The sequence below is a fragment of the Danio rerio genome, chromosome 3, assembly GCF_049306965.1.
Source record: "Danio rerio strain Tuebingen ecotype United States chromosome 3, GRCz12tu, whole genome shotgun sequence".
NCBI classification, from domain to species: domain Eukaryota; kingdom Metazoa; phylum Chordata; class Actinopteri; order Cypriniformes; family Danionidae; genus Danio; species Danio rerio.
The window spans coordinates 48,450,664-48,475,778 of record NC_133178.1 but is presented as its reverse complement, the minus strand read 5'-3'; the positions used below and the strand labels follow the sequence as shown (position 1 = coordinate 48,475,778).

At 37.9% G+C, this 25,115-nt stretch overlaps 1 protein-coding gene across 2 annotated transcripts in view; it reads right to left on the bottom strand.

The window, feature by feature from the left end:
* Positions 1–5,379: 5,379 nt before the first annotated feature.
* Positions 5,380–25,115, bottom strand: part of ppap2d (phosphatidic acid phosphatase type 2D) — a 65,268-nt gene continuing 45,532 nt past the window's right edge. Inside the window, 5 exon segments of one of the 2 annotated variants that reach the window (NM_001079978.1) lie at positions 5,380–5,893; positions 8,178–8,354; positions 13,912–13,969; positions 15,937–16,220; positions 18,539–18,696. In NM_001079978.1, the coding sequence (NP_001073447.1) occupies positions 5,792–5,893; positions 8,178–8,354; positions 13,912–13,969; positions 15,937–16,220; positions 18,539–18,696 (779 nt within the window). In that variant the 3' untranslated portion in view covers positions 5,380–5,791. 2 annotated transcript variants of the gene reach the window in all.

Sequence of the window (25,115 nt, the reverse complement as noted above, 5' to 3'; positions counted from 1 at the left end):
GAATATAGGGAATAAAATCACTCAGCAGTGCAAAATGGCAGACACCTGATATTGTTCACTACATAGTGAATAGGGAGCAAGTTTGGGACACAGGCAGAGCAGCAAAGCCTCCCCCTCTGCTTCTAACACTTTGCCAGCTTTTATCTGGCCGGGAATCGCAATGGTAGCATGACCCCGAAAGCAGCCAATGCGCTCCATTGCACTTGAACAGAGAGAGAGAGAGAAAGAGAGAGAGGGAGAGAGAGAAACCGCGGGGATTGGATGTCTAATGTTAAACTAGTTTCCTTGAAGAGCTGCTCTTGTGTTTCTCTCGACAGAAATGTTTCATTATTTCAGCACTCTAACATCTTGAGTTGAAGTTTGAAGCTACTTTAGCCTGATGAAGCAATAAGCCTTGAGAGGTTTTGCGCTGCGGATTTTTAACACATGAGAGGGGGTGTTCAAAGAACAACAGTTCTGTTTTTGAATCAGCCTTGCATTGCTTATCTGTTGTGTTGTATTTGTGTTGTTTTTTCATTGTTCAAAGGGTCAAGGTTTGACTTGTTAGTATTAGCAGTCAGCTCATCCTCGTAGTAAGTACAACATCTAGCAGCAAGAAGCATTCTTTTCCATTGAAAGTCATTCAGAATAAGTTTTGTGTTCTAATGGGCTATTTGTTTCTTATTCTCAAGGCTGCATTTTGTTTCAAACAAAAATATAATAAAAACTAGGAATTTTGTATGTTTCAACATATCATTTATTCATGTGGTGTCAAGAATAAGGGGCTTGCATCATTGTTTTCTACTAAAAACAGAAGCCCTTACATTTATTTTTTTTTTTGAGGACCTCAGGACTCAAAGTGCGTTTTTTTTTTTTTTGATGCCGTTATTATCTCAGTTTAAACTACTAAATATAATATCTGTAAGATATCAATCAACAGTATGGCCAGACAGAATCTGCAGACATTTTTTATCTATTTCTGTTAAGAATTTTGTAAAGAATCTGATGATTTCTATGTAGTGATTTTTTGGAGTAGCATAATTAAAAACTTAAGCCTCTACCGCATGGTGTTAACATGAGATTTATGTTCATTTCTGTTTCTTAAAGACCAACATTCTATTTTTATTATTATTATTATTATTATTATTATTATTATTATTATTATTATTTAATTTTATTTTTTTTGTAAAGAGAATACCTTAGTCTAGCCAATGATGTGCTTTGGCTAAAGCCTGGTTTATACTTCTGCGTCAAGTGACCAGCGAAACCATCGGCGCATGCAACGGCCGTTGCTGTGCATTTATACTTCTGCGCGTTGTCTCTGTTGGTCTGCATTAACACTACCGAAACGGTATTTGGCAGTGAGGTAAATGCTCCTCTGTGTAGAGTTTCTTTGCTGCTGTTTTGTTTTGTTGACCACTTCCGGGATTTTCGCTAGTCTTTCGCTCCATCAGGCTTGCATCATTCACGTGGCTCTCTGTCCCGCCCAGACTCGTCAGCGCTACCAAGCCGAACAATCACAGAGCTTGCGCTACGCGTCGTTGCGACGTGTAGTTACATTTTTTGAGAGGTGCACGTCAGCGACGCCAATGGCCACGGCGAAGGGCTATGCGTCAGCGCCGTAGCATAGTACGGAGTTTGACGCAGAAATATAAATCAGCCTTCAGTCACATGACATGCTGTTTTTCTGTAGTGCGATTTCTGACAGATCGCCATTTATTGTTGCTGAATGCAAATCAAAACGTCAATTTTAGATTGATTTTCATATGACAAAAGAACAATTTTGGGCTTGTTGTTCTTCAACAGAACATTTACATTTATTTTTGGCTGATCCACAATCTGGGTGATTGAAAAAATGCAACTTAGGGGCTTTCAGTGCTTTGAGAGACATAAAAGCATGTACAGGCAAAAGAAAATGAATACCCCTTAGCTCCTGATCATACATTGCAGTTTAATCATATTACATACATTTAATTTACAGCCTCAGCAAACAGTCCTCAAAAGAGTGATATTTTGAGATTCTTGACACAGTATGTCATTTAACCTCTAGAGGGAGCACACTCATAACAAACAAAAGAGTATTATGATGACAGGGCTCGAAATTGCGACCATTTTGGTCGCATATGCGCCCGAATTTTTTACCTCTGCAACCTCAAAATATATTTGGGAGCATTTGTGCGAGTACAAAAAATTGTGTGCGACCAGTTTTTACTGCAAAATGTTCACCACAAGCGCGGATTTGGGAGACATTAACGCAGAATGCATCTCTGCACTTGAAACACAGCGCTCAGGAATGGTTTAAAACTGTTGTCATGTCAACTTGCTGCAGTAGACAAAGCCAAGTCCGTAATGCTTGCCCCGCCTTCGCGCTCTTCTTATTGGCCCACTGCAATAGAACTGAAATATCAGCTGTCAATCACTCAGTCAGTGCCTTCTGACTTGGGATGACAGAGAGAGCAAGTACCGCGAAAAACTAAAGCACTGAAAATGAGAATGAAGATTACACTGACAGATTTTGTTTTAGAAACTATGGCATCTAAAGTTACAAATAATGACACATCTTACTATTTAATTGCAATAAATATGTATGTATAAAACTTGTAGTAACGGTGCTTATAAATGCGACTAAATTTTGGCTGAAGTGCCAAAGAGAGTTAAGAGCACCGGTGCTACCAAGCAAAAAGATTAATTTCGAGCCCTGGATGAAAACAAGACTTGAGTGTGCAATGATCAGCAGAAGGAACACTTTTTTTATTTTACTAAATTCATTTAAAAAAATATAATAATAGCATGACAAAAAAGAAGAATATTTGGTGTTTCCCTGTATTCTATTAAACTAAGCCAGGAAACCAAGGGTGTAAAACATCATTGGCATATAGCCAAAGAGGATATGGTCACTGTTAGCTAATAGGGTTGACAAAATTAATTGTTTCTTTGGTGCACTGTGATGCAGACAGGGACAAATCAATAACGGTCTAGTAATAATCATAACCAGCTATTACGTACTGATGTCATTTATCTCCTATGCGCAATGTAGCAATAGAATACTAAGGAGGCGAGGGCGGGTAAATAAAAAGCTCTTACTACACTCTAAAAAGCATTGAGTTATTTATTTAACCCAATGGTTGAGTTAAACATATTTGGTGCTTTGCTGGATTATTTTTAACCTTTATTAGGTTATTTATTAATAACTCAACCAGTTGGGTTAAATAGCTTGCACTTTGTTGGATTATTTTTAATATAGTTTTTCTGCATAATGTGTTATCCTGCTTGAATTAGCCATCAGAAGATGGCTAAAAATGATGGGGTACACTATCGTCATTAAGGGATGGACCTCAGGTAGACTTTGGCATTGACACTATGCTCAATTGGTACTAATGGTACCAAACTGTGCCAAGAAAATATGCTCCACACCATTACACCACCACCAGCAGTCTGAACTGTTCATACAAGGCAGAATGAATCCTTGCTTTCCTGTTGTTGATTAGACAACCATGCCATGTTCAGTCACCTTTGTTCCCCTTCTGATGCTCGGTTTAAACTGCAGCAGATCGTCTTGACCATGTCTACATGTCTAAATGCATTGTGTTGCTGCCATGTGATTGGCTGATTAGAAAATTGCATTAACAAGCAATTGAACAGGTGCACCTAAGTGGCCAATGAGTGTTTGTTTTTTGACCTAAAGTGTTGGTAGTTATGACTCATTTTTTCTGAATCATCAAGGACCACAGTTTAAGCCTTAGGTCATTTAAGAATATATATATTGTTTTTTATTTTTTTATTTTTTTTATACAGCATATAGTCAGTAGAACATTAAAGAAACTTTTTTATCTAAATAAATTAGCAACAATATTCTTTGCACCATAACAGATTATTCTGCAGCTAGCTAATGTAGTCCATTACAAAATCTATAATGTTTTCTGTAGGCTGAGCAAGATATCAGATAATTGTGTAGATACAATTTTCATCTGATGTGCTGCAGTCAGATGTTTTACAGCAGCTGTACTCATAAGGGTTGTGTATTGGTGTGTGGGTGGATGCAATGTTAGTTCTGCCATTATAGAGAGAAAAAGGAGATACAAAGATTGAACATTCATTTTATTGGTTTGGTTTATTAATACAGTGGTTATTTCAGCCGAACCGGCTTTTCACAGGGGAAACCAACAAATGAAACAAAACTAAATAAGTAGAATATAGCTTTCTGACAATCTGTGGCTCAGTCACTAGTCTCTTTAACAATTAGCAACAATAACTCTGTGTACCTGATGAACATAAAACATACACACATATATATATATATACTGTATAAACACTTAAAACAAGAATTTACAAAACGTGAGCTAATACTTCTGAAAATCTGGAGCGTTTATAAAATGTTTTATTTACATTCATTCTGAATAATTATAATTTGGGGGGAAAATAAACACAAAGACGAACACAAATGGCACTGACTGCAGGATGAAAGAAAAACACTGATTAAAGAAGACAAAATATAAAATATTATCTGTAAAATTAGACGATTCTGTAGAGTAATTCAAGTGCTATGAATAGTAAAGGGTACACAGGTATAAAACCCCCCATCGGGCCACGACGAGCGTCGGGCCACGATTTTGCCCTCAATATGCGGAGGGGCACGAGGAGGTTTAAAATCTCCTTTCAGTCACACTCATGCAGTGAAAGTGGTTAGTACAAATAAGTTTAGCCCACTTTAATACAACACAAGCTTAATAGCATTAGCATCTGTGCTTTTAAAAACAGAGGGTGTCTACAATCGGCACCAATATGATTGTGCAACAGCGCACCAGAACAGTGGTCTAGGCAGGTCCAATAACAGACATAAAGGAGGTGTGCTTTGAGGCCAAAGGGTGTGGAGCCAGATAAGTCTCAAAATTAAATGTTTCCAAAATTAAAATTACACAACACAATTCACATTTACAAAATTTATAAACACAATTTGTATTGTAAAGTAAAAGTCATTAATTTTTTCACCAAATGAATCGGATTTGCATATTTATGAATTGTGTTTTGAATTTAGGAATTGTATTTGTGTTTACATATCATGCTTTTAATTTCATGATTTGGATTTGTGTGTTTATGAATCGTGTATTGAATTCATGAATTGGATTTGCATATTTTCAAACCGTGTTTTCAATTTACAAATTGGATTTGTGTTTATGAGTGGCGTTGTGAATTCATGAATTTGATTTGTGTATTTTTTAATTCGTGTTTTGTATTTATGAAATGAATTTGTGGGTTTTCAAATCATGTTTTGAATTTACTAATTGAATTTGTGAATGTGATTTGTATTGTGGATCAATGAATTGTATTGTATAGACTGATCTGGCTCCATAAAGGGTTGTTGTGATTGGTCCATATATATATATATAATTTTAATTTTTTTTTTTTTTTTTTTTTTTGTCCAATGTAACTTGATTGGACTGGGCCTCTAATATTCAACATGAGCCGAAGCTTGACATGTTGAGTTCGATCCCTTAGACGTGTGGATCTCTGTGCCTGAACTACAGGTGACCAATGATAAAACAAAAAATATTAGCAGCTTCAACTATAACATATTTTCAAAAATATAAAGGATAAACTTTTTATATAAAAATATCATTTATCTAGGAGGGTTGATACACTGTGGACGGGTTTGTCGAAGGGTTAGACATGTATGATATATAACTGTTCTTCTCTTAGGGTGGGCTGGAAATTTTTGAGGATTTGTCAAGACACGAACATGTTCTTTGTCCCATACCCGATCACTAGCGCTTTCACTATTAGTCTCCCTCAGGTGTTTCTGTGTGCAGGTCTGTTAGCAGACGGTCTGCTGGCTGGACAGGGGACTTTCCAGAGACAAGCTTGTTGGAGACATGTCTGGACGAGACGTCTTAAACATGGACGAGATATAAAAGGCCTGCAACCAAGCAGAGAATAAATTAAAGAAAAATGTACAGTACACTAACAGTTTTAAAGTAACAATTGTTTACCCTCAAGCTCCACTTTCCTGCAGAGTTTAGCTAAATCATTATTCAAACTCGGACTTGCAGCTTGCATTGTTGACCAAAAAAATAATAATAATAACATTTCAATTTTAACCCTTGTGCACTGTTCAAATTTACTACCTTTTTGTTGAGGTCAGGATGAAAACGTCCACTGAAACCTCTGCAAAAATGCATCACACACACACACACACACACACACACACACACACACATATATATATATATATATATATATATATATATATATATATATATATATATATATATATATATATATATATATATATATATATATATATATATATATATATATATATATATAAACTGCAACTACTTTTGATGGTGCATATAGTACACACACAGTCCTTGTTTTTGTTTACTCCATGTTGCTCTGAGAGCTGAGATGCATATTTTGATTTTCTCAGAAACATCAAGGTAAGTGCATTAAGGTCACTCTCACACACTCAGACACACATGCACACACTTTAATTTGCTGTTATTCTCCATATTAAAAAATCTAGAAGTTAAGCTTTTTTTAAGCAATTCAGTAGTTTTAGTGAGGACTGAGGTTGATTAACAGATTTATGGAAAGAATGTTTTATCATTTTTAAAGCAGTTTAACTTAGTAAATATTTTCATCCTTAACATAATAAAAGGGTAGTAAATTTGCCCAGTGTATTGTTGCATCCTTTAAAATATCCAAATCAGATAATCTGACTGCCGTAACCAACAATAACAAAATGTAGTCTGAAGGCATCGTCATTCTTTCAATCATTCGTTCAAATGACTTATTTAAATTGGAAATTGTTTAGAAACAAAGCAAGTGATGGGCTGAATCTGAAATTCAATACTCTCGAAAAGGTGCTTTTTGAAACATGGCAGCTAAAGAGTTATCACAAGACTGTTTTGGCTTTGCATTTAGTAGGTTAAAGTGTCCACTGTCTTTACGGGTGGTTAAATCATTGTCTAAAATATTCAAATGTGCTATTACAACTTTGTTTGGAATTATTTTCATTGGTGAAACAGAAATACTATTATTAATAGTATTATTCTTATTAATATTAAAGGTGCTGTGAGTAAGTTTTTGACTCTTCTTAAGCATAAAAATAGCATTATTTGTCTGCAGATATTTAAGAAGCATGCCAAGTGAGAATGCTAAAGTCAGATATTTTGCTTTGAAAATGTGGATTACGTGCCAGAACTGAAACGTGACCTCCGAGGGACAGTAAAGGCCTCCGAAATGAGATGCAGAATTAGATTCTACATGAAGTGGTTGTTAATTAGCAAATAACATAAATATTACAAACGAAAGCACATAATAGTGCGCTTACTGCACTTCAGTGGAATTGTAAGGTTAATAATCTAATTAATACATATTAAATCTAGTTAAAATTATTAAATGTACATGCTGAGTCACTAATATGTGTTGGCTTCCACTAAGTCACAGTTCTAATGTTCAATTTCAAACGTTTTGTTTTTTTTATTTTCAAGATCTGAGTTGAACTCTCTGCTTTTGTTTTCAGTTGTATGCCAATAAATGTCTAATAACACGGCATTCAAACTCACTTTAGTAGCATTAAAAACTAAATAAAGCACATGTGATGTAACTGAGGTGATCATTGTTTACCTGTGAGTAAACAGAAGTTGTTTCTAAAATATCAATTTTACGTGTTAGTTTGGACATTACTGCTTTTAATATGGAAAATATTCCTTCTATTGCATGCCGTTACTTTTATTTGGAACACAATTTAAATCAACCTTAAATCAGTATTTGTTGGCGTCATCAATCTGGCAACCTGCTCTTGCGTGTGTTTTGAACTACGGGTGCAATACCATGTTCAATCACTGGGTGTCAAACTTACACACTGCATCTTTAACATTTTTTAACTAAATCTATTCCGCATGTAATAGTCCACTTTTCGCTTTATACCTCTTTTTATACCTTAAACATTTTGAATTGATTGCAGTCCTAACTTGATTTGCAAGGTCACCCAAACTGCAATCTAATAGGATTCATTACATGATAGTTGCTTTTGACATCTTCAAAGTCAAAAGATAATCACTATAATATAAAAGTAGATAATTAGGGTCTATAAGGCTAAAGCAGAGTGAGTTTGATCAACATTATAGTTAAACTTTGATGGAAAGTGGATCCTAAGAGTAAGAGCTGAGAGCTTGTGGTGACATGATTCTTACCACCCAGTAAGCAGTCAGTCCTCCCTGCAAGAAGCCGGTCAGGACGTCAGTGGGGTGATGGCGGTAGTCGGAAATGCGACTGAGTCCTGTGTACACTGCCAACATCACCAACATGAACTGCAGCAGCGGTCGTAGAAGCCGTGCCCCTTGCCATGACAACCGCGCCTGCAGGTAGAACTGCACAGGAAGTTTTAAGAATGATTAACATTTGAGCTGATAAAAGAGTGTGCAGACTGATAAATAAAGGTTACAGTGTGTGTGTGTGTGTGTGTGTGTGTGTGTGTGTGTGTGTGTGTGTGTGTGTGTGTGTGTGTGTGTGTGTGTGTGTGAGAGAGAGAGAGAGAGTGTGTCTGACCTTCCTAAATGTTTGATGACACATTTCCTGAAAAACCTCCCAGAAGTTGGCTAATAAACCTAACCTATCTTTTTATAAACCATAAAGCAATCTTTCATAGACCATCCTCAAAGCTAAATCAAAATGTCCTACACTGTAATACAGGATATGATTGTTTAGTCACGACAACCTATGATTTTGTTAACTCGTATTTTATTAAGTTAACCAGGGTTAATTTTTAAGTCCATGTATAAGTCTAAGTTTAATTGATGTACAGTTAAAATTATCTGTAAAGTTAAGTAGATTCAATGTTTTTGCCAAGATTATGTCTATCGACAAGTAAGACATATATCATTTTGTCTACTTAGCAAAAACCAGAAATAAAAAATAAAAAAAAAACTGATATTAGTAGAATATAGCAACAACTGTAAAAATCACACAAAAATAGCTAATCTAGGCTTTTAAAGTCACCAGAAGCCAAAGGTAAATATGTATGAGCTTGCTGGAGTTAAACTCTTGAGGTCATCAGCTCACTCCTGTTGGGAGGGTTGGACATCCCTGGCTTAAACTCTGCCCCCTTCAATTGTCCCACAATTTGGTTCTTCTACATTTTCCTCTGTTCCTCTTCCAAAATAGCAGCATATACAGTTGAAGTTTGAATTATTAGGCCCCTTTTTGTTTTTTTCCCCAATTTCTTTTAAACGAAAATAAGATTTTTTAACACATTTCTAAACATAACAGTTTAATAACTCATTTCTAATAACTGATTTATTTAATCTTTGCCATGATGACAGTAAATAATATTTGACTACATATTTTTTGAGACACTTCTATACAGCTTAAAGTGACATTTAAAGGCTTAACTAGGTTAATTAGGTTAACCTGGCCGGTTAGAGTAAATAGTCAAGTTATTGTATAACGATGCTTTGTTCTGTGGACTATCCAAAAAAAAAATTATAAATAAATAAATAAAAAATAGCTTAAAGGGCCTAATAATTTTGTCCATAAAATGGTGTTTAAAAAAATTAAAACTTTTATCTTAGCCAAAAATAAAACAAATAAGACTTTCTCCAGAATAAAAAATATTATCAGACATACAGTGTAAATTTCCCTGCTCTGTTAAACATCATTTGGGAAAAAAAATAATAAAGAAAAATAAATACGAAGCGGGGCTTATAATTCTGACTTCAACTGTACTTCTCTGTTCTTTTGATTCTTAACTCTATAGATGCGTCCCAATGGCATACTATATGCTATGCTCCTATGCACTATGTACTTTTGCACTTACTCTATAGCATAGTATATGTATGTAGTGTCGTCCCAAATGGAACACTAATGTTTTTTTTTATTATTTTTTTTTGTTTTACTAAGCGGAATCTCAAACCGTTTCCCTGATTTTTGACGGTTTTCAAATTAGTGAAATAAATGACGAAAGTACCAAATAATATCTGCCATGAGAATAACCACATTCACCATCATGAGGCGGTGTAATTACTCTCGTCTGTGAATTTGGCTTTCACAATGCAAAATAAATAAAGTAATACAACATGAGCATCCAAAAGCTTCGCCCTTTTGGCTAAGTGAGCAAAGCTGTGGCCATTGAGTGCGTTGACTATCCAACATTCCACACTTCATTTTACCGGTTGAAATAAAGTGCCCTTATTATTTTTTTAGTTTTCAGTGTAAATGCACTACTTACATAATTTATACTACAAAATGGTGTAGAATAGTTCATAAGCGTGTTATTTGGGACGCACCTTAAGTATAATTGAGTGACTTATTAGGCGACATAGTCAGTGCTGGCCTCTGTTTTCAAGCATTAAAAAATAAATCATACTGCAAATGTGACGAAATTCACCATGCATGTTTATTCATGGTTGAATATAGTTGAAAACTGTGCGGATGCGGCTATGCATGATACGTAATGTAGAAAGTGTAGTGTACAAAGGACTTTAGAAGTAAACATTGGCTGTATCCGAAAGCTTAGGCTTCCCCTCGCTACCCTACCAAAAAGTGACTCTAGAGGCAGCATTTGTGCATGAAGGCGCCATAAAATGTGATTTCAGACATATTTTTAGGACAGCACAACAATTTAATTACATTAAACTACATTTTGGTGAGAGAGCTTTGGTGATAACTTATCACTAATATTTGCTTACTAAAATTCTAACATCTCTCTAGAAATGCCATTAAAAGTGAAAACATTGGTCAAAAATGTACATTCATGGGCCAATCACACTAAACATGCTTTTTGCATTGAGAGTTGCTTTTTTCACAATTTATTAACGACGAGCGTTTTGCGCACTGTTTATACGGCATAGGCACCTCTTGTTTTTGCCATTGCATACTGTGCTCTCAGTTGAAAAAGTAAACTCTGTGCAGAAAAAACACATTTTGTCAGTAGCATCTTTTTCATTGTCCAATCAAATGACAGCAGAGGCGTGGTTTCCATTGAAGTGCCTGCAGTGTTTGTGTTGTCAGGACTACGGAAACTTTTGAAAATGGAGGAGAGGCTAGCGGTCACTGTTTTGGGTTATCCGATGCTGTATGATTCACAAATCTTGAATTTTACAATATTATTAATAAATAATAAAACTATAACAATATCAACATCAACAATCATGCACAATACCCGGCTGATTCAGTCATTGCCTATCGACTTTAAAAAACGCATCACACATTTTTTTTTTTTTTTTTACTGTCAACAAAATAGACAGTGTAGTGTGACTCACATTTTTAAAAGGAAATAGTGTGTTTGGTGTGATCTGCCCTTTCAGGCTGATTTATACTTTTGCTGTAAGAACACACGTATGCTACGGTGCAGCCTACGCATGGACACATAGTCCTTGCTGTAGCCATCGGCTACGCTGACATGCACCTCTCAAAAAATGTAACTACACTCCGCAACGAAGCGTAGGGCAAGCTCTGTGATTGGTCATCTTGGTAGTGCTGACGAGTGTGGGCAGAGGTGAGAGACATGTGAGCTTGATGCAGCAAGTGTGGAGTCCCATGAAGGAGCTCCGGATGGAAAGTGTTGTTTTTGTTTACTTTATGATTAATGTTGTTGCATGTACGCTGACTCCAGCCTCAAAATAAGAGAGTTTGAGCCACTTGTACATTAATGCCCAACTCACACTATGCTATCCGAACTGTGCCCAGGCCCATTTCCCAAGTCGTTTGAGAAGTGTGAGTGCTCGTAATCGGGCTCAGGTATGGTCCACTTGATGGCCCTGGCCCGGTTGGAAGAGGTGTGCCAGAGCACGGTTCACTTGTGCTCAGGTGCGGTATGCTTGTAGTGTAAGTTTAAAGCGCACCAGAGCCTGAAACTGAAGATGAGACGTGACTTTTATGGCACTGTTTTGTATGCATTCATTAATCATTCTTACTGTTCAATAAACACAAACTGTCTTAGATTTTAAAGACGCAAACCCCTCACTGCACCACAGCTGCACCTTCAGCAAACCTCCTAATTCCTGCAGCACGAGGACTTTATGATTGTTTATGAGCGTCAAAAGTGGCTGACCTATTTGGCGAAATATTAGACTGCGTCACTGCATATCAAATGACTAAACCAATATTGCTAAATAAATCTCCACTGTGCTGAGCGAGAGCGCTTAATTGACAGCGAGCGCATCAGCAATGATGTAAGCATGCCCAGGCCCAAATGTAATATAAGTGCGGGCAATCAGGGGAGACGGAAAGGGGGACAAGCGTGCTTTGTTCAGGGCAACTGTACATAGTGTGAGTACGCCCTAATGTATCGTCAGAAAAATCAAAACACCAGTGAAGAAACTCTACATGGAGGAACATAAACACCTACTGCCAGCTAGTGTTTCGGAAGTGTTATTGCACAGCAACAGAAACAGCACGCAGAAGTATAAATGCACGGCAACGCTCAAGGCTGTGGGTCACGCTGATCATTCACGCAGAAGTATAAACCAGGCTTTACTCTCAAAATGACTCTCAAGCGGCAGTACGAAATACCTTTTTTTTATTTTTTTTATTTTAGGCTAAACTGTCCGAAATGGAATGCACAGCATTGTGGGATATTAAAGACACTGAAGGACACATCTACGCTGATAAAATTCGATCAGAAGTAGATACCTCGGAAGAAGAAGTGATGCAGAATTTGGTTTCAGCCTTGAAGTCTTCCTGCCTTGGAAGGCTACCTCTGAAGGCAGCCTTTTAAAGCTTTCAGATGCAGCTATTAGCTTTCAAAATAGCCCCCAGTACAACACACACACACATGAGCTAGCTAAACTACACAACGAATGTCAGGAGGAAATAACAGGGTCAGTTGGCACGGCATAAGCATTGGCTGTAGATAAAGTTTATGGATATTGATGTCACACCAGGGACTGTGAAACATTCCAAACTTTTAGGGGTCCTCATACCCCTCAAATCACCCCTGTCACAGGTGTTTGGCTTCCTGCTGTAATGCTTGGAGCAGCTGGTGCGCAGTGCCAGACCATGTGGCCGCAGGTCAGGCATGCAAGGCAGGGCTGAGCCTGAACAGTGCAGCCATTGGATGCACCAGAGAGAAAAAAACAGGCAGAAAGGACAAAGAGCCTGGCACAGCTTGACTATAGGCTTTTCCCTCACTCTGTTCATGTTCTCTCTCCAGTGCTCTCTAATGAGAGTTGAAGAGCTCTCCTGCTTTTAGAGCAGCCAGAGGCCCGTGAATTGAATCAGATGAATGGCAGAAAATAGCTTGTTTTTACACAACGGGGCGAATTTTGTTCCCTCCGTTCTAAACAAGATTGGCACACAAGGCAGAATAAATTCTGATAAGGTTTGTGGGGCAGTTGTGTGAAAGAGAAATGCGAATGCTATTGAATGTCAAGCTTTATGACTATTTGCGAGTGTTTTGTCATTTTTCCCCCTCATTGTGCCCCTTCCCCAGGCCATAACAGAGAGCGGGAGAGAGGGGTTTAACTGAAAGAAGCCTGTCTATCTCTCAGCAGGCCAAAGCTCCCCCCTCCCGACCCAACCCACAACTAAACAAGGCCTCCTCTGTCTTAGGCTAGCTTTCCCTCGCTCTCCCTCTCTCCACTCATCTATTCATCAGGCCTCTGGAGAACATTCCCCCTTTCACTCAAGCCTTTCTTTTCCGCTTGAAGCAAGATGCCTTTTGGGAGTTTTTTTGCGTTCTCAGAGCCTTCTTCTTTCAGTTTGAGTGTATTTGTGTGCGCTTGTGTGAGCTGAAGTTTGAGAGACTTTCTTGTCAGTTGGAATTTTTGGCATTTCTCCCGCATGGCAGGGATGGGAAGTGAAAGCTGACAGCAGTGAAGCTCTGCAGCAGCATCCAGCAGCAAGCACAGGCGTTCAGCGCTACCCTGACTTGTGTTTGAGTGTATGAGTGTGCTTGTGGTAAACATGCCCACACACAGAGATACTCACTGCCAGGTAAAGCATGGTGTACATGGCGAAAGATGCATGGCCCGAGAAGAAGGATTTTCTGTTTAGGAAGAGCAGAAGGGAAATATTACTAACCAAATGTCATAATCTTGCAAATCATTAAACCACTGCACTGCTTTATGGCTCGTAACATTGTCTGCATGATGTTATATTAGGCAATCACAAGCATACATGTTTTTCTAAATTAATTCCTCTATATTCACATAAAACAAACTATGTGATTTAAACTCTGTTCCAAAATCTAGTAAGCCCCCAACCTAGACGGTTTATCAAGTCTTCATAAATAGAGCAGTTCCTAAAGTCTTTGATATTTAATTTTGGGGCGAATTATAAAGAACTGTCAAATTTATCCAATTCCGCAATGCAAGATGGCGATGTCGGGATGGCTTAATTCCAATATTTTAGTGTTCATTACCAATGAAACCCCATTATTGATACTATAGCAAAGTCCCTTTAAGGCAGTCCAAACTCGGTCTTGGAGAGCCGGTGTTCTGCAGATTTTAGCTCCAACTTGCCTCAACACACCTGCAAGGATGTTTCTAGAAAGCCTTGTAAGAGGTTGATTAGCAAGCCTAGGTGTGTCTGATTGGGGTTGAAACTAAACTTTGCAGGACAATGGCGCTCCAGGACAGAGTTTGGACATGCCTGCTTTAAGGCAAGTAATTTCCCTTGGCATCCATCTTATGCTTCTCAGGCAGTATGCTCGGACATTCTGTCTGAATGGGGAAACATTAAATTCTTCAAAATTGCTTTCCAAGCTTACGATTAAATTTCATATCAGAAATCAACAGTACAATGAAACAACTACTGTGGCTTTAGTTTAATTTCTAAACATTTGAATCACAAAATCTGCAGAAATTTACTTCTGGTTCAAGCAACTCCCCCAGAGACTCATCAGTCAATAGCAGGGATGTCAAACTCAATTCCTAAAGGGCCGCAGCTCTACACAGTTTACTTCAACCCTAATTAAACACACCTGATCAAACTAATTGAGTCATTCAGGCTTCTTTAAAACCTTCCAGTAAGTGGGTTGAAGCAGGGTTGGAACTAAACTGTGTAGAGCTGCGGCCCTCCAGGAATTAAGTTTGACATCCCTGGTCAATAGCGATCACTGATTGACTCTTATACTAGACACTTGATGTTACAAAAAAACAATATGGTGCATCTAAATATCAACTTCGATATAAAAGGCCCTGGGAGTAATTAAGTCAGTAAGTTCTGTATCACTGTATGGATATCTCACCTAACAAATTATAACAGGTTGCTTTACTTTAAAGTGTATTTCTAACAGTCAAGATTCAAAATTACTTGCTCATCTTTTCTACAAATTTATAGATTGACATTGGAGTATGTCTCCATTTGATCCATTGTAGCATTCTGGTTTTAGCAGAAAATTCAGAAGCTTACAGGTGAACTTAGGAATTGCAATGTCTGAAATACCTAATTGTGATTAATACCTAAGGCACTGGTTGAAATAAAACATTAATTCATTCATTCATTCATTTTCTTTTCAGCCTAGTCCCTTTATTAATCTGGTGTTACCACAGCAGAATGAACCCCCAACTTATCCAGCATATGCTTTACGCAGCGGATGCCCTTCCAGCTGCAACCCGTAACTGGGTTCACACACATACACTACTGACAATTTAGCTTAACCCAATTCACTTGTACCGCATGTCTTGGGACTTGTAGGAAACACCAAGTATTTAAAGTTAAAAAATTAATGGACCTGAAAGAGACTGGAAATCCCGAGCAACAAAGATTTGCTCATACATGAAGAACAAGGTCAATATTTACTCATTCATTCATTTTACTTCAGCATAGTCCCTTAATTAACAGGGGCTGCCACCAAGGTCAAAATAATATACATTAAACAGTTGCAAATCAAGTGCTCTTTCAAAAGAAATAACTACTCAGAGAGAATGCAGTTTCATAGGCAGCCTAGGTTTTGGAACAGAGCTCATCTCATCTTCACAGCTTCAAAAAATCCTCTTTTCCACCACTTACCTGGCTTCCTCCACTATCTTTTTTGAGCTTTTGCAGACAACATGTGAGATGTAGGTTCCGGGTGTGCAGTTAAGTGATTCATAGGTCACATTGCACGCCGACAGGAAGTGGGGACGGAGTCGGCCAACACTCAGCTTTGCCATGTTGGTTAAAGATTGCCCCACGCAGCAGCCAAATAAAAAGCTGCCCAACTCCTTGTAGAGACAGGACACGTAGAGGTTGCGTACAAATGCCCGTGAGTGCACATCTCTGAATCGTACCCGGTAACACTCTCCAACTGCAATCTGAAACAAACAGGGAACACCACTGAGGTTACAGCCATGCAACACTGAGTTAAACACTACAAGGCCCATGAAGCCTTAAATAATTCACAGCATCACACACACACACATGCGTTCTTGCACAAAGAGAGACTCTTGTTCAATAGCGAAGTAGATGAAAAGAGTAAATCAATAGCCCTCAGTAACTGGAGAACCGTGGGCTAATACTACTGTGAACACCAAGGCTCTTCGAAGGATGGTTCACCCCGTAAAAAAAAAAAAAAAAATGCATGAGCATCTGTCATCTGTCATGTTGTTTATAATTGATGACTTACTTTCTTCCAGTGCAAAAAAAGACAATGTTAAATTATAAGATTTCACTCATTACAATTATACAGCACTGAAGTAATTCACAAACTATTACAATTGTTGTGTGTGGGTAAATAGGAAATAAAAAAGACATTAATAATTATGATTGACGTCCAGCATATATTTCCTTATCCTGCTCATAAGACTTGAGAGAAATCTTTCAAATGAGTGATTTGCTAACAAATAAGAGTGGTCAGGTTATGTTTAACTCATATACACCACCTGACAAAAGCCTTGATGTTGCCATGCACTCTGCAGATCTCGTGCATACTGAATGTAACCCCAAATCATGATTTTTCCCAACTTAACATACTGTATTTCTGTGAGATGCTTGGGTCCATTGCGGGTTCCAAGGGGTCCTCTGCATTATTTGTGATGATTGGGAATTTAACAGATGATTAATTAGAAAAATCTATCTTCTGCCACTTTTCCATTTGAAAGACTGGAAGTCAAGTTATTATTTGTTGCTCTAACAACTGGGATCGACAACAAGACTTTTGTCAGGTAGTGTACTTTAACATACTATTGTCTGTCCACGATTGAATAGTGTTAAACTAGTTTTTGCTCCATATTTCACAACAGGCCATTTTAGCTGACTGGCAAAGCTGAACTGCCATCTGATTCAGCTTTGTTCTGATTTACACACAAGAACAAAAATTAAAGTTACAAAAGTAAGCAAATTTCACAAGAACTTTTCATCCTGTCCCAAAACACACATCGTCTTAAAATTGCTGTGACGTGCATGTGTGTGTAATAAGTTTATTAGACTGTAGAGCAGGGGTCACCACATTCTGTCCTGGAGGGCCAGTTTACAGCAGATTTTAGGACCAACCCTAATCAAACATCTGAACAAGCAAATCAAGTTCTTACTAGGTTAGATTTACAATTTAGCATTTAGCAGATGCTTTTATCCAAAGTGACTTGTGGAAGAGAGTGCTGCTTGTTCAAAATCCTTTCTGGTGCTGGCACTATAACCTCAAATCTTTGGATCCCAAATCAAATCTCTAACCATTAGGTCACGACTGCCCATGTACACTTAGAACTTGAGGTAAGTTGAAGCTAAACTCTGCAAGTGACCAACCCTCCATGACCTAGCTTGGTGACACCTGATGTAGAGTGTCCCATTGATCGTTTTAGTTTTCAGAAGGCTGATCACTAGCATCCCTTTTAAGTAATCCCTCTATTCTTCCTCATTGTGCAGTTTTTTATAAACATTTTAGGGGTTTTTCACCTTTATTATATAGGACAGTAGAAATGAGAATGAGAGGAATACATGGGAAGCAGAGAGAGGGGAAGTATCGGTGATGGACCTCAAGCCAGGAATCTCAGGTTGTCGTGAGCATCTCAGTGCTATATGTTGGCACACTTTATCACTAGGCTATTGGCACTGACCTCAGTGTGCACTTTTACTGAGCCCACATTAAGGTGAGATAAGCATTAGACATCTGCCTGACAGCTGTCATTTTGGACGGGGCCTTAAACTCCTTTTTCAGACATGGACTTTCCTGTTTCAGACTATGGCCACCTGCGGCTTTGGACAGCTATTTCCTCCAGCACAGGTAAAGAACACCTGTGCTAGTTAGCCACAGGCTGTAGACTTGTGGTAAACTGAAGAACAACTTGCTGGGCCTAGATGCAAGTCACAGCAACAAGACAACAAGTTTGTTTAGTTGTCACTACTTTTGGTTTTTAAATCAAACTGGTTGCCCTGGCCTTTTTAAATAAGTCTTCTGAAGGCACAAGTCATTTATACTATTACTGTAATCATTTAATTTAGTTTTGGACCCTATTTTGTTTTGTTTTTGTGGAATGTTTTGCAATTCCACGGAAAATAATACACTTCTTGAAAAAATTTAGTGTTCCTAGAAAGAAGATATGTCTGGCCTGAGGGTGAGTAGATGAAAACAGTAGGGTGCAGAATACCTTGAAGGGATTTCAGCTAGTGATATTTTTGTAAGTGTGCATATTCTCACCGTAAGTCCTGTGATTATGATGCCCCCGGCTATAAGCACGCTATCAGGAATGGCTTCACTTTCTATGTAAGGGTAGGTAATGCTGGTATCCCCGCAGAAGAAGCCTCTCATGTATGGTGTCACCGCTTTGAGCTCACAGGCGAAGAATGGAATGGAGGCTGTCAAGAGAGAGACATACACATGAGTTAATGTTCCTTTCGGAATTACCTAGAGGAACATTCTTCTCTGTCTTTCAGTGTTTCTTTGGCATCACGCGATCAGACACACATACATCTTTAATGCTCTATTATGTGCAATTAGAATCATGAATGTGGCTTAGATACTGAGACTGTCATTCGATCTTACTGATGGGAATAGAGATCCAGCCCAAGGAGATGACATTCCACGCATAGCTCTGGCAGAAAGTGTAAAGGAAAGGGTGGGGGCTGAAAGAGAATGACAGCCTGGATAGATGAGGCATGTGGAGAAGAAAAGACCCTGAAGAATACAGGATTGAGGTCAGAGATTGGAAAGTTTCTTGCGAATTTTGCAGTGGATATGGTTCACTTGGAGTGTGCAAGGGATTTTCGCTTTTAGGAAAACACACAAATCCATTGCTAACCTGGATGGTTGCAAACAGGTGTGTTGGAAAGACAATAGAAGTAGAGTAGAAAAACAATTAGTGGAATAAGTTCTGCACACTACTGTTGCTTGGATTATTCCTTCCAGAATTCCTAACAGAATTGATTTCAGTGTGTCTGACTTTTTTCTACTTCCTTGTTGAACAATTACTTATTTAAAGATTAAACATTATGACAGTAGGCAGTAACACTCAAACTTCTAGGCAATTGAACCAGGATGTTGTTCCAAGTGAATGGGTGACCACTGTAGTTAGAAATTAGCAAGCAAACAGATCAAAATAAAAGTCATTCGAGGAATAGATGGCAATAAAATGTATGTTCTAGCATTTAAGTACCATTCATTTTCCTTCGACTTATCCTCTTTATTAATCATGGGTTGCCACAGCTGAATGAACCTCCAATTTATCCAGCATGTTTTACACAGCCGATGCCCTTCCAGCTGCAACCTAGTACTGGGAAACATCCAAACACATTCCTTTACACACATATTCTACGGCCATTTTAGTTTATTCAATTCACCAATACCGCATGTCTTTGGACTGCGGGGGAAAACCTAAGCATCTAAAGGAAACCCTCACGAACACAAGGAGAACTCCACACAGAAATGGCAAGTGAACCAGGCGGGGCTCGAACCAGCAACCTATTTGCAGTGAGACGACAGTGCAAACCACTGAGCCACTGTGTTGTCCCCCATACGCAAGTAACAAATGTCTATAATTACATTTTGTCTAAGGGACCAGTAGAATGTTTTGCTTTTGTCTAAAATACAGACTCCTTGGTTTCATTTGTTCCACAGACACAGAAACATGCACACATATACTGTATTTTAGCCTTGATTGCCGCTGTTCCAGAGTTATTCAATGCATTTCTAATGACAAGCTTGGTTCACTTGTCATTTGGGTCATATTGCTTTCTCACCACAAGTGGCCAACTCATCAGTTTGTTTGGAGTAGGGCCGAGACAACCATTTTCAGTTGATCTTGAGCCTGCTATTATTTAATTTCTACATGAATTAGGAATTAATAAAATACAAATTGAAACTTTTATGAAGTTATATATTATATAATATATATTATATAAAGTGCTGTAATCAATTTCAGTACATTTCCACTTATTTGGCAAATATCTAAAAAAAATGAGAGCCAAGTGAGCAAATGTTTTACATTTGGTGTTTCTGATTGACTAGTTTTTCGAAAAAAAAAAAAAAAAAATCAGTTTACACAATTCTGTGTTTTCACACAGGCAAATGCAGTTTCTTTGGTCTATTTAGAGCCACCTGGCAAGTAAAAAAAATCACTTACAATAACCTTAAAGTCCACATGATCTGGATGTTGCTGAAACCTTTATTTTAGTAAGTTAACATACTTCCAATTGTAATGAAATATTGAGTAGAGAGTAGAGATTTCTATTAGCACATCATTCCCTTGTAGCAAACTAAACATAATTAATAAGTAAATTGAAATGGTGTAAGTGCAGTTTTCAGAGTTGAAGTTGATTATAGTTTAGTTTTAGTTCCATCAATGTGCAGCTCCACAAGTCATAAACTAAGCAAGCCAATGGCAACAGTAATAAACTTCATCAACTGACAAAATCAAAGGAAAAAACCTTGAGAGAAACCAAGCTCAGTTGGGCACGACCATTTCTAATCTGGCCAAATATCTTGTGCAGAGCTACAGTTTAAGTGCCACAGGCTGAATCCTGGACGTCCATCGTGGAGAAGATGTAGGTGTAAGTTACCGGCGGGTGTTCAGACTGCCCAAGGAATCAAAGTGGAGATTCGTCTGTCACTTCAATTTAAGAGGGCTATGGTTTAGAATATTGTTGCTGAAACCAAAAGGACAATGACCCCAAAAGTGGAAGCAATTGATCAGAATTTGATTGAGCTTGATTGCTAATTTTTTTTTTTTTCCAGTGGATTAACTGATTATTACTCACCTAAGGAAAAACTGTGGGTAACACTTAATTTTGATGGTCTATTTGAGTATAAGTACACTGTCTGCTAAATGTCTGTTGATAGTGCTCCTTCAACAGGCATGTAATAAAACTATAAGATCTTTTGTAAGTACATGTCAACTTACACTAGCCCTAACCCTAACCTAACAGTCTACTTATAATCTAATGAGAATTAGTTGGCATGTAGATGCAAAGTAACTTAAATTCAACAAACAGATCATCAAATTAAGTGTGACCAAACAATGTGCGCTAGCAAAATTAACATTGGAAATGTTGATTTCACAGTGACTTTAATGGACTGAGTGATAATGATTAGTTATTATTAAATATACAATACACTTATTACTGGAAATGAATGTTGAGAACGCAGAACTGGTGCATAAATATAGGTTTGTTCCAGGAGCTGAGCATGAATATAGATGTGATGAGTGATTCAGCTGTTGTGTTCTTGGTTTGTGCTCTCTTTCTGCCTTTCTCTTGTTCTCTTGTTTCCCCCAGGCCCCTACAGTCCCATGCCCTTGATCCACACAGAGCATGAGACTAATCATTAACCCTCCACTCTCTCCCTAAGCTGGAACCAACCCAGCCAAAAAAACACAGCCCCTGCCAGGGAATCTCTCAGAGTATGTGACCGCTCAGCTTCCAGGGCACATACACATGCTCGCACAAAACATATCCAGAGATGGATGGAAGTGCAAAAGTAGGTCTCTGATGCCAGAAAAGTACTAAGTTCACAGACTTTGATTACTATCTCACATTTACTAAGAGCTTAGAGTCTCCTGAACTAAACAAAAGTATAGAATGGTTTGTGCCTCATCAGTCGGCCATTTTGAAGGCACAGAACGTAAACAATGCCACTGAACCGAACAAAACTTGCATGTTTTGCTAAATATAACTTGCTGGTTGGACTAGAAAAAAAAAAAAAACATTTAGAGTGATACCGACTGTCAAATGTTATAACAAATCAAGCAGAAGAGACAAAAAACAACTGAGGAACAAAAGGTGTTTGGGATTGACCCCACTGAAACAGGAATAACAGGGCAAGAAACTTGACAAGATTCATGCTTGTTCTTATAACTTCTGGTCAAGTAAGTAAAATACTAGGCTTCTACTAATCATATGAATCTTTTATCACCTATCAAATTCAGTTTGTCAAAATACTGCACCCTTTCCTGCATACCAAGTCATTTTCTATATCATTTAGCAGCTTTAACCTATAGTTTTTACAGCATGAATAGATAGAACAACATGTTCAGTGGGACATTAACTGCGCAATCCTTGTTGTTGTTTACATGAGTATCGACATTTATGGACACGCATACGCAACTGACCAAATCTCGATGCAAGTGCAAACCTTCTAATGATTTCAAGTGGTTAAAGATGCAAAGGTTTGCAAAATTGACCCTCCCTATGACCAACAGTTGAGTAATTTTGCTATTGACAACTGAGAATGTCAGACAGGAATATCTATGCTATGTGTACATGCACAAAGACACAGTCACATTCGCCAGTAGTTAGCAAAGATTTGTGAGCAAAATTAATCTAATATGAATCTGTGCTATCGAGAGTTGCTCCAACACACTTGCTTGGAAGTTTCAAGTCAGTTTAAAGACCTTGGCTATGTCTGAAATTGCCCCTACACTCTCTAAAATAAAGGTAAGAGAGCTGTCACCTTTTTTAAAAGACACACATTTGTACTTAAAGGGTCCATATTGGTACTTCAAAAGAATATATTGGTACCTGCAAATTTTAAGCGGTACGCTTTGTACTTTTTTAGGTACTAATATGTACCTTTGAGGTATCTATTGGCCCATTTTCACTGAGTGGTATGCTATGGTACGGTATGGTACTCTATTATGGTCATGTTCACTGTCAAAAGATACACAAAAAACGAACTTTACCATACCACGTTTTGGATTCCCCTTTTGAGAGGATACCTAACACAACAAAAGTGTACCAAAAAAGCTAGATATGCAACTGAACGCTATTGGTATACAGAAATATGTCACTATCTTGTGCACAAGCCAGAAGAATGAAAACAAAGGAACCACCATTCTTAATATACAGCTGAGACATTATATCAAAATACTATATGCATATAATAACAAGCCATGGTCGACTCAAGCTCAAACAAACCTTGTCGTCATCTTGATGAACAGCCACAAAGCCAAGAAGAGCAAAATCTGATGTGTACTGTTTTTGTTTTACAAGGTCATAAAGCGACAGCGGTTTTTCCAGAGAGCTTGTGTGCACTCGCCACGCATCTATATTTAAAATAATGATTTCTTAAGCTGATGATAATAAGGTGTGCATGATTACTGAAGTGCTTCTGACATCAGATCCTTTCAGAAACAGACAAACATGAGAGTGAATCGTGAAAAAACAAAAGAAGAAGCTGGAAAAAACGAAAGAGCAAATTAATCTTTCACCAATCTAAGACATGGGTAACATAATAATTGGTAACATATTAGAGACTGTACGGTTCTGTATGTGTATGTGACTGTATTTGTGTATAAAGTATTTGTTTTGTGAGGAGTGCTTTCATATGACATGTGAACGACCCGTACAGCTGTACTTTGATATTGCCTCTAGCAAGATTGACGTTGACTGAAGCTTTCTGTCGAACACCACACTCACTAAAAGTACAATTGGTACACTTATTGTTATTGCAGTGGAAACTGATAAAGGTGACTTGTACTGACCTATACGGTACTGTACCACTCAGTGGAAACAGGCCATATAGGGACCATTTTGGTACAAAGTGTACCTTTTGGAAAGGTATCACATCAGGCACAGTTTTTGTACCTTTAAATCTGAGAGTGTACACACTCATTCAATTTTCTCTACATTAGTCCATTAATATATGCACTTAAAGGAGTGCAATGAAAACAAGGAAAATCCACTAGAAATAATGTCTTTTTGTTGGCACTTTGTTGTAAATAAAAAAAAAAATGAATCTAATTACTTGATGCCATTCTTAAAAATAACTTGGGTAACACTGGCATTATATTTATGACAGATTTATGACGTTATGTTGTCTTGTTGATGTCAAGTTGTCATGACAAAGAAGGTTATAATCTATTTGTTTTCTTATGTTGTCATAACAATGTCATCTTCAACCCAGGCTCATTATGGATACGTACCTCCGTATACATTCCTACAGAGCTCAAAATGAATCCCAGGAGGTATGTTTGTTTGCAGTTTTTGTTTTGAGGAGTCCATCAGAGGATGCTGTGTAAACTTTTTCAGATTTCAAATTTCTCTCAAGAGTGCCATTCACGCCTTCTCTTCTCGCGTAAATCCACCAGAGGCTGCTGTCAACTGACTGACTTACTGATCGTCCGACAGATCCTCCCCCTCCATTAACTAAACCCAAATGATGGTGTTTTCAAAAGCACCGATTGACCAGCGCTTACCCCCTTTCCCAAACCCCACCAAAAGTATTGTCAAAAGCAATCCAAAGAAAAAGCCTAATTTTTAACACATTTTCAGATCTTACCACATTATCACCCTGTTATTTACTTGATTAATTTATTTTTTGTCTTTTAATTTTATTCTACCTGTTTTCTGGAATCGTTCTTTGCCGGACTTGAACCCTGTCGTCGCAGTCAACTCCGCTCCGCCTTCCAAGTCCGCCAATGTACACTGGGCAGATTGGTAACAGGAGAAAAGCTGTCCACATGATAGTGGTCAGCTGGTAGCGCGAAAGGAAAAAAGAAGCCGGTGGCGGCGTCAAACCGCCATATAGCAACTATTTCAAAGACGAAATGCAGCCATACCTACCTCTGCTACATAATTCCAGAAATGTACAGGGCTACGTATTGATCTACTAATGAGCCTGTATTGGTCATCTTTGCATTTAAAATGACTTAGCAAATGACACAATGACTGTTGTCATAACCGTGCATAAATTAATATATTTTGTGTCATATTATGATTATAAAGGTTTTGCACCAGTCTTGTAAACATAATATATGATTTATGAAAAGCACTGTGCATATTTT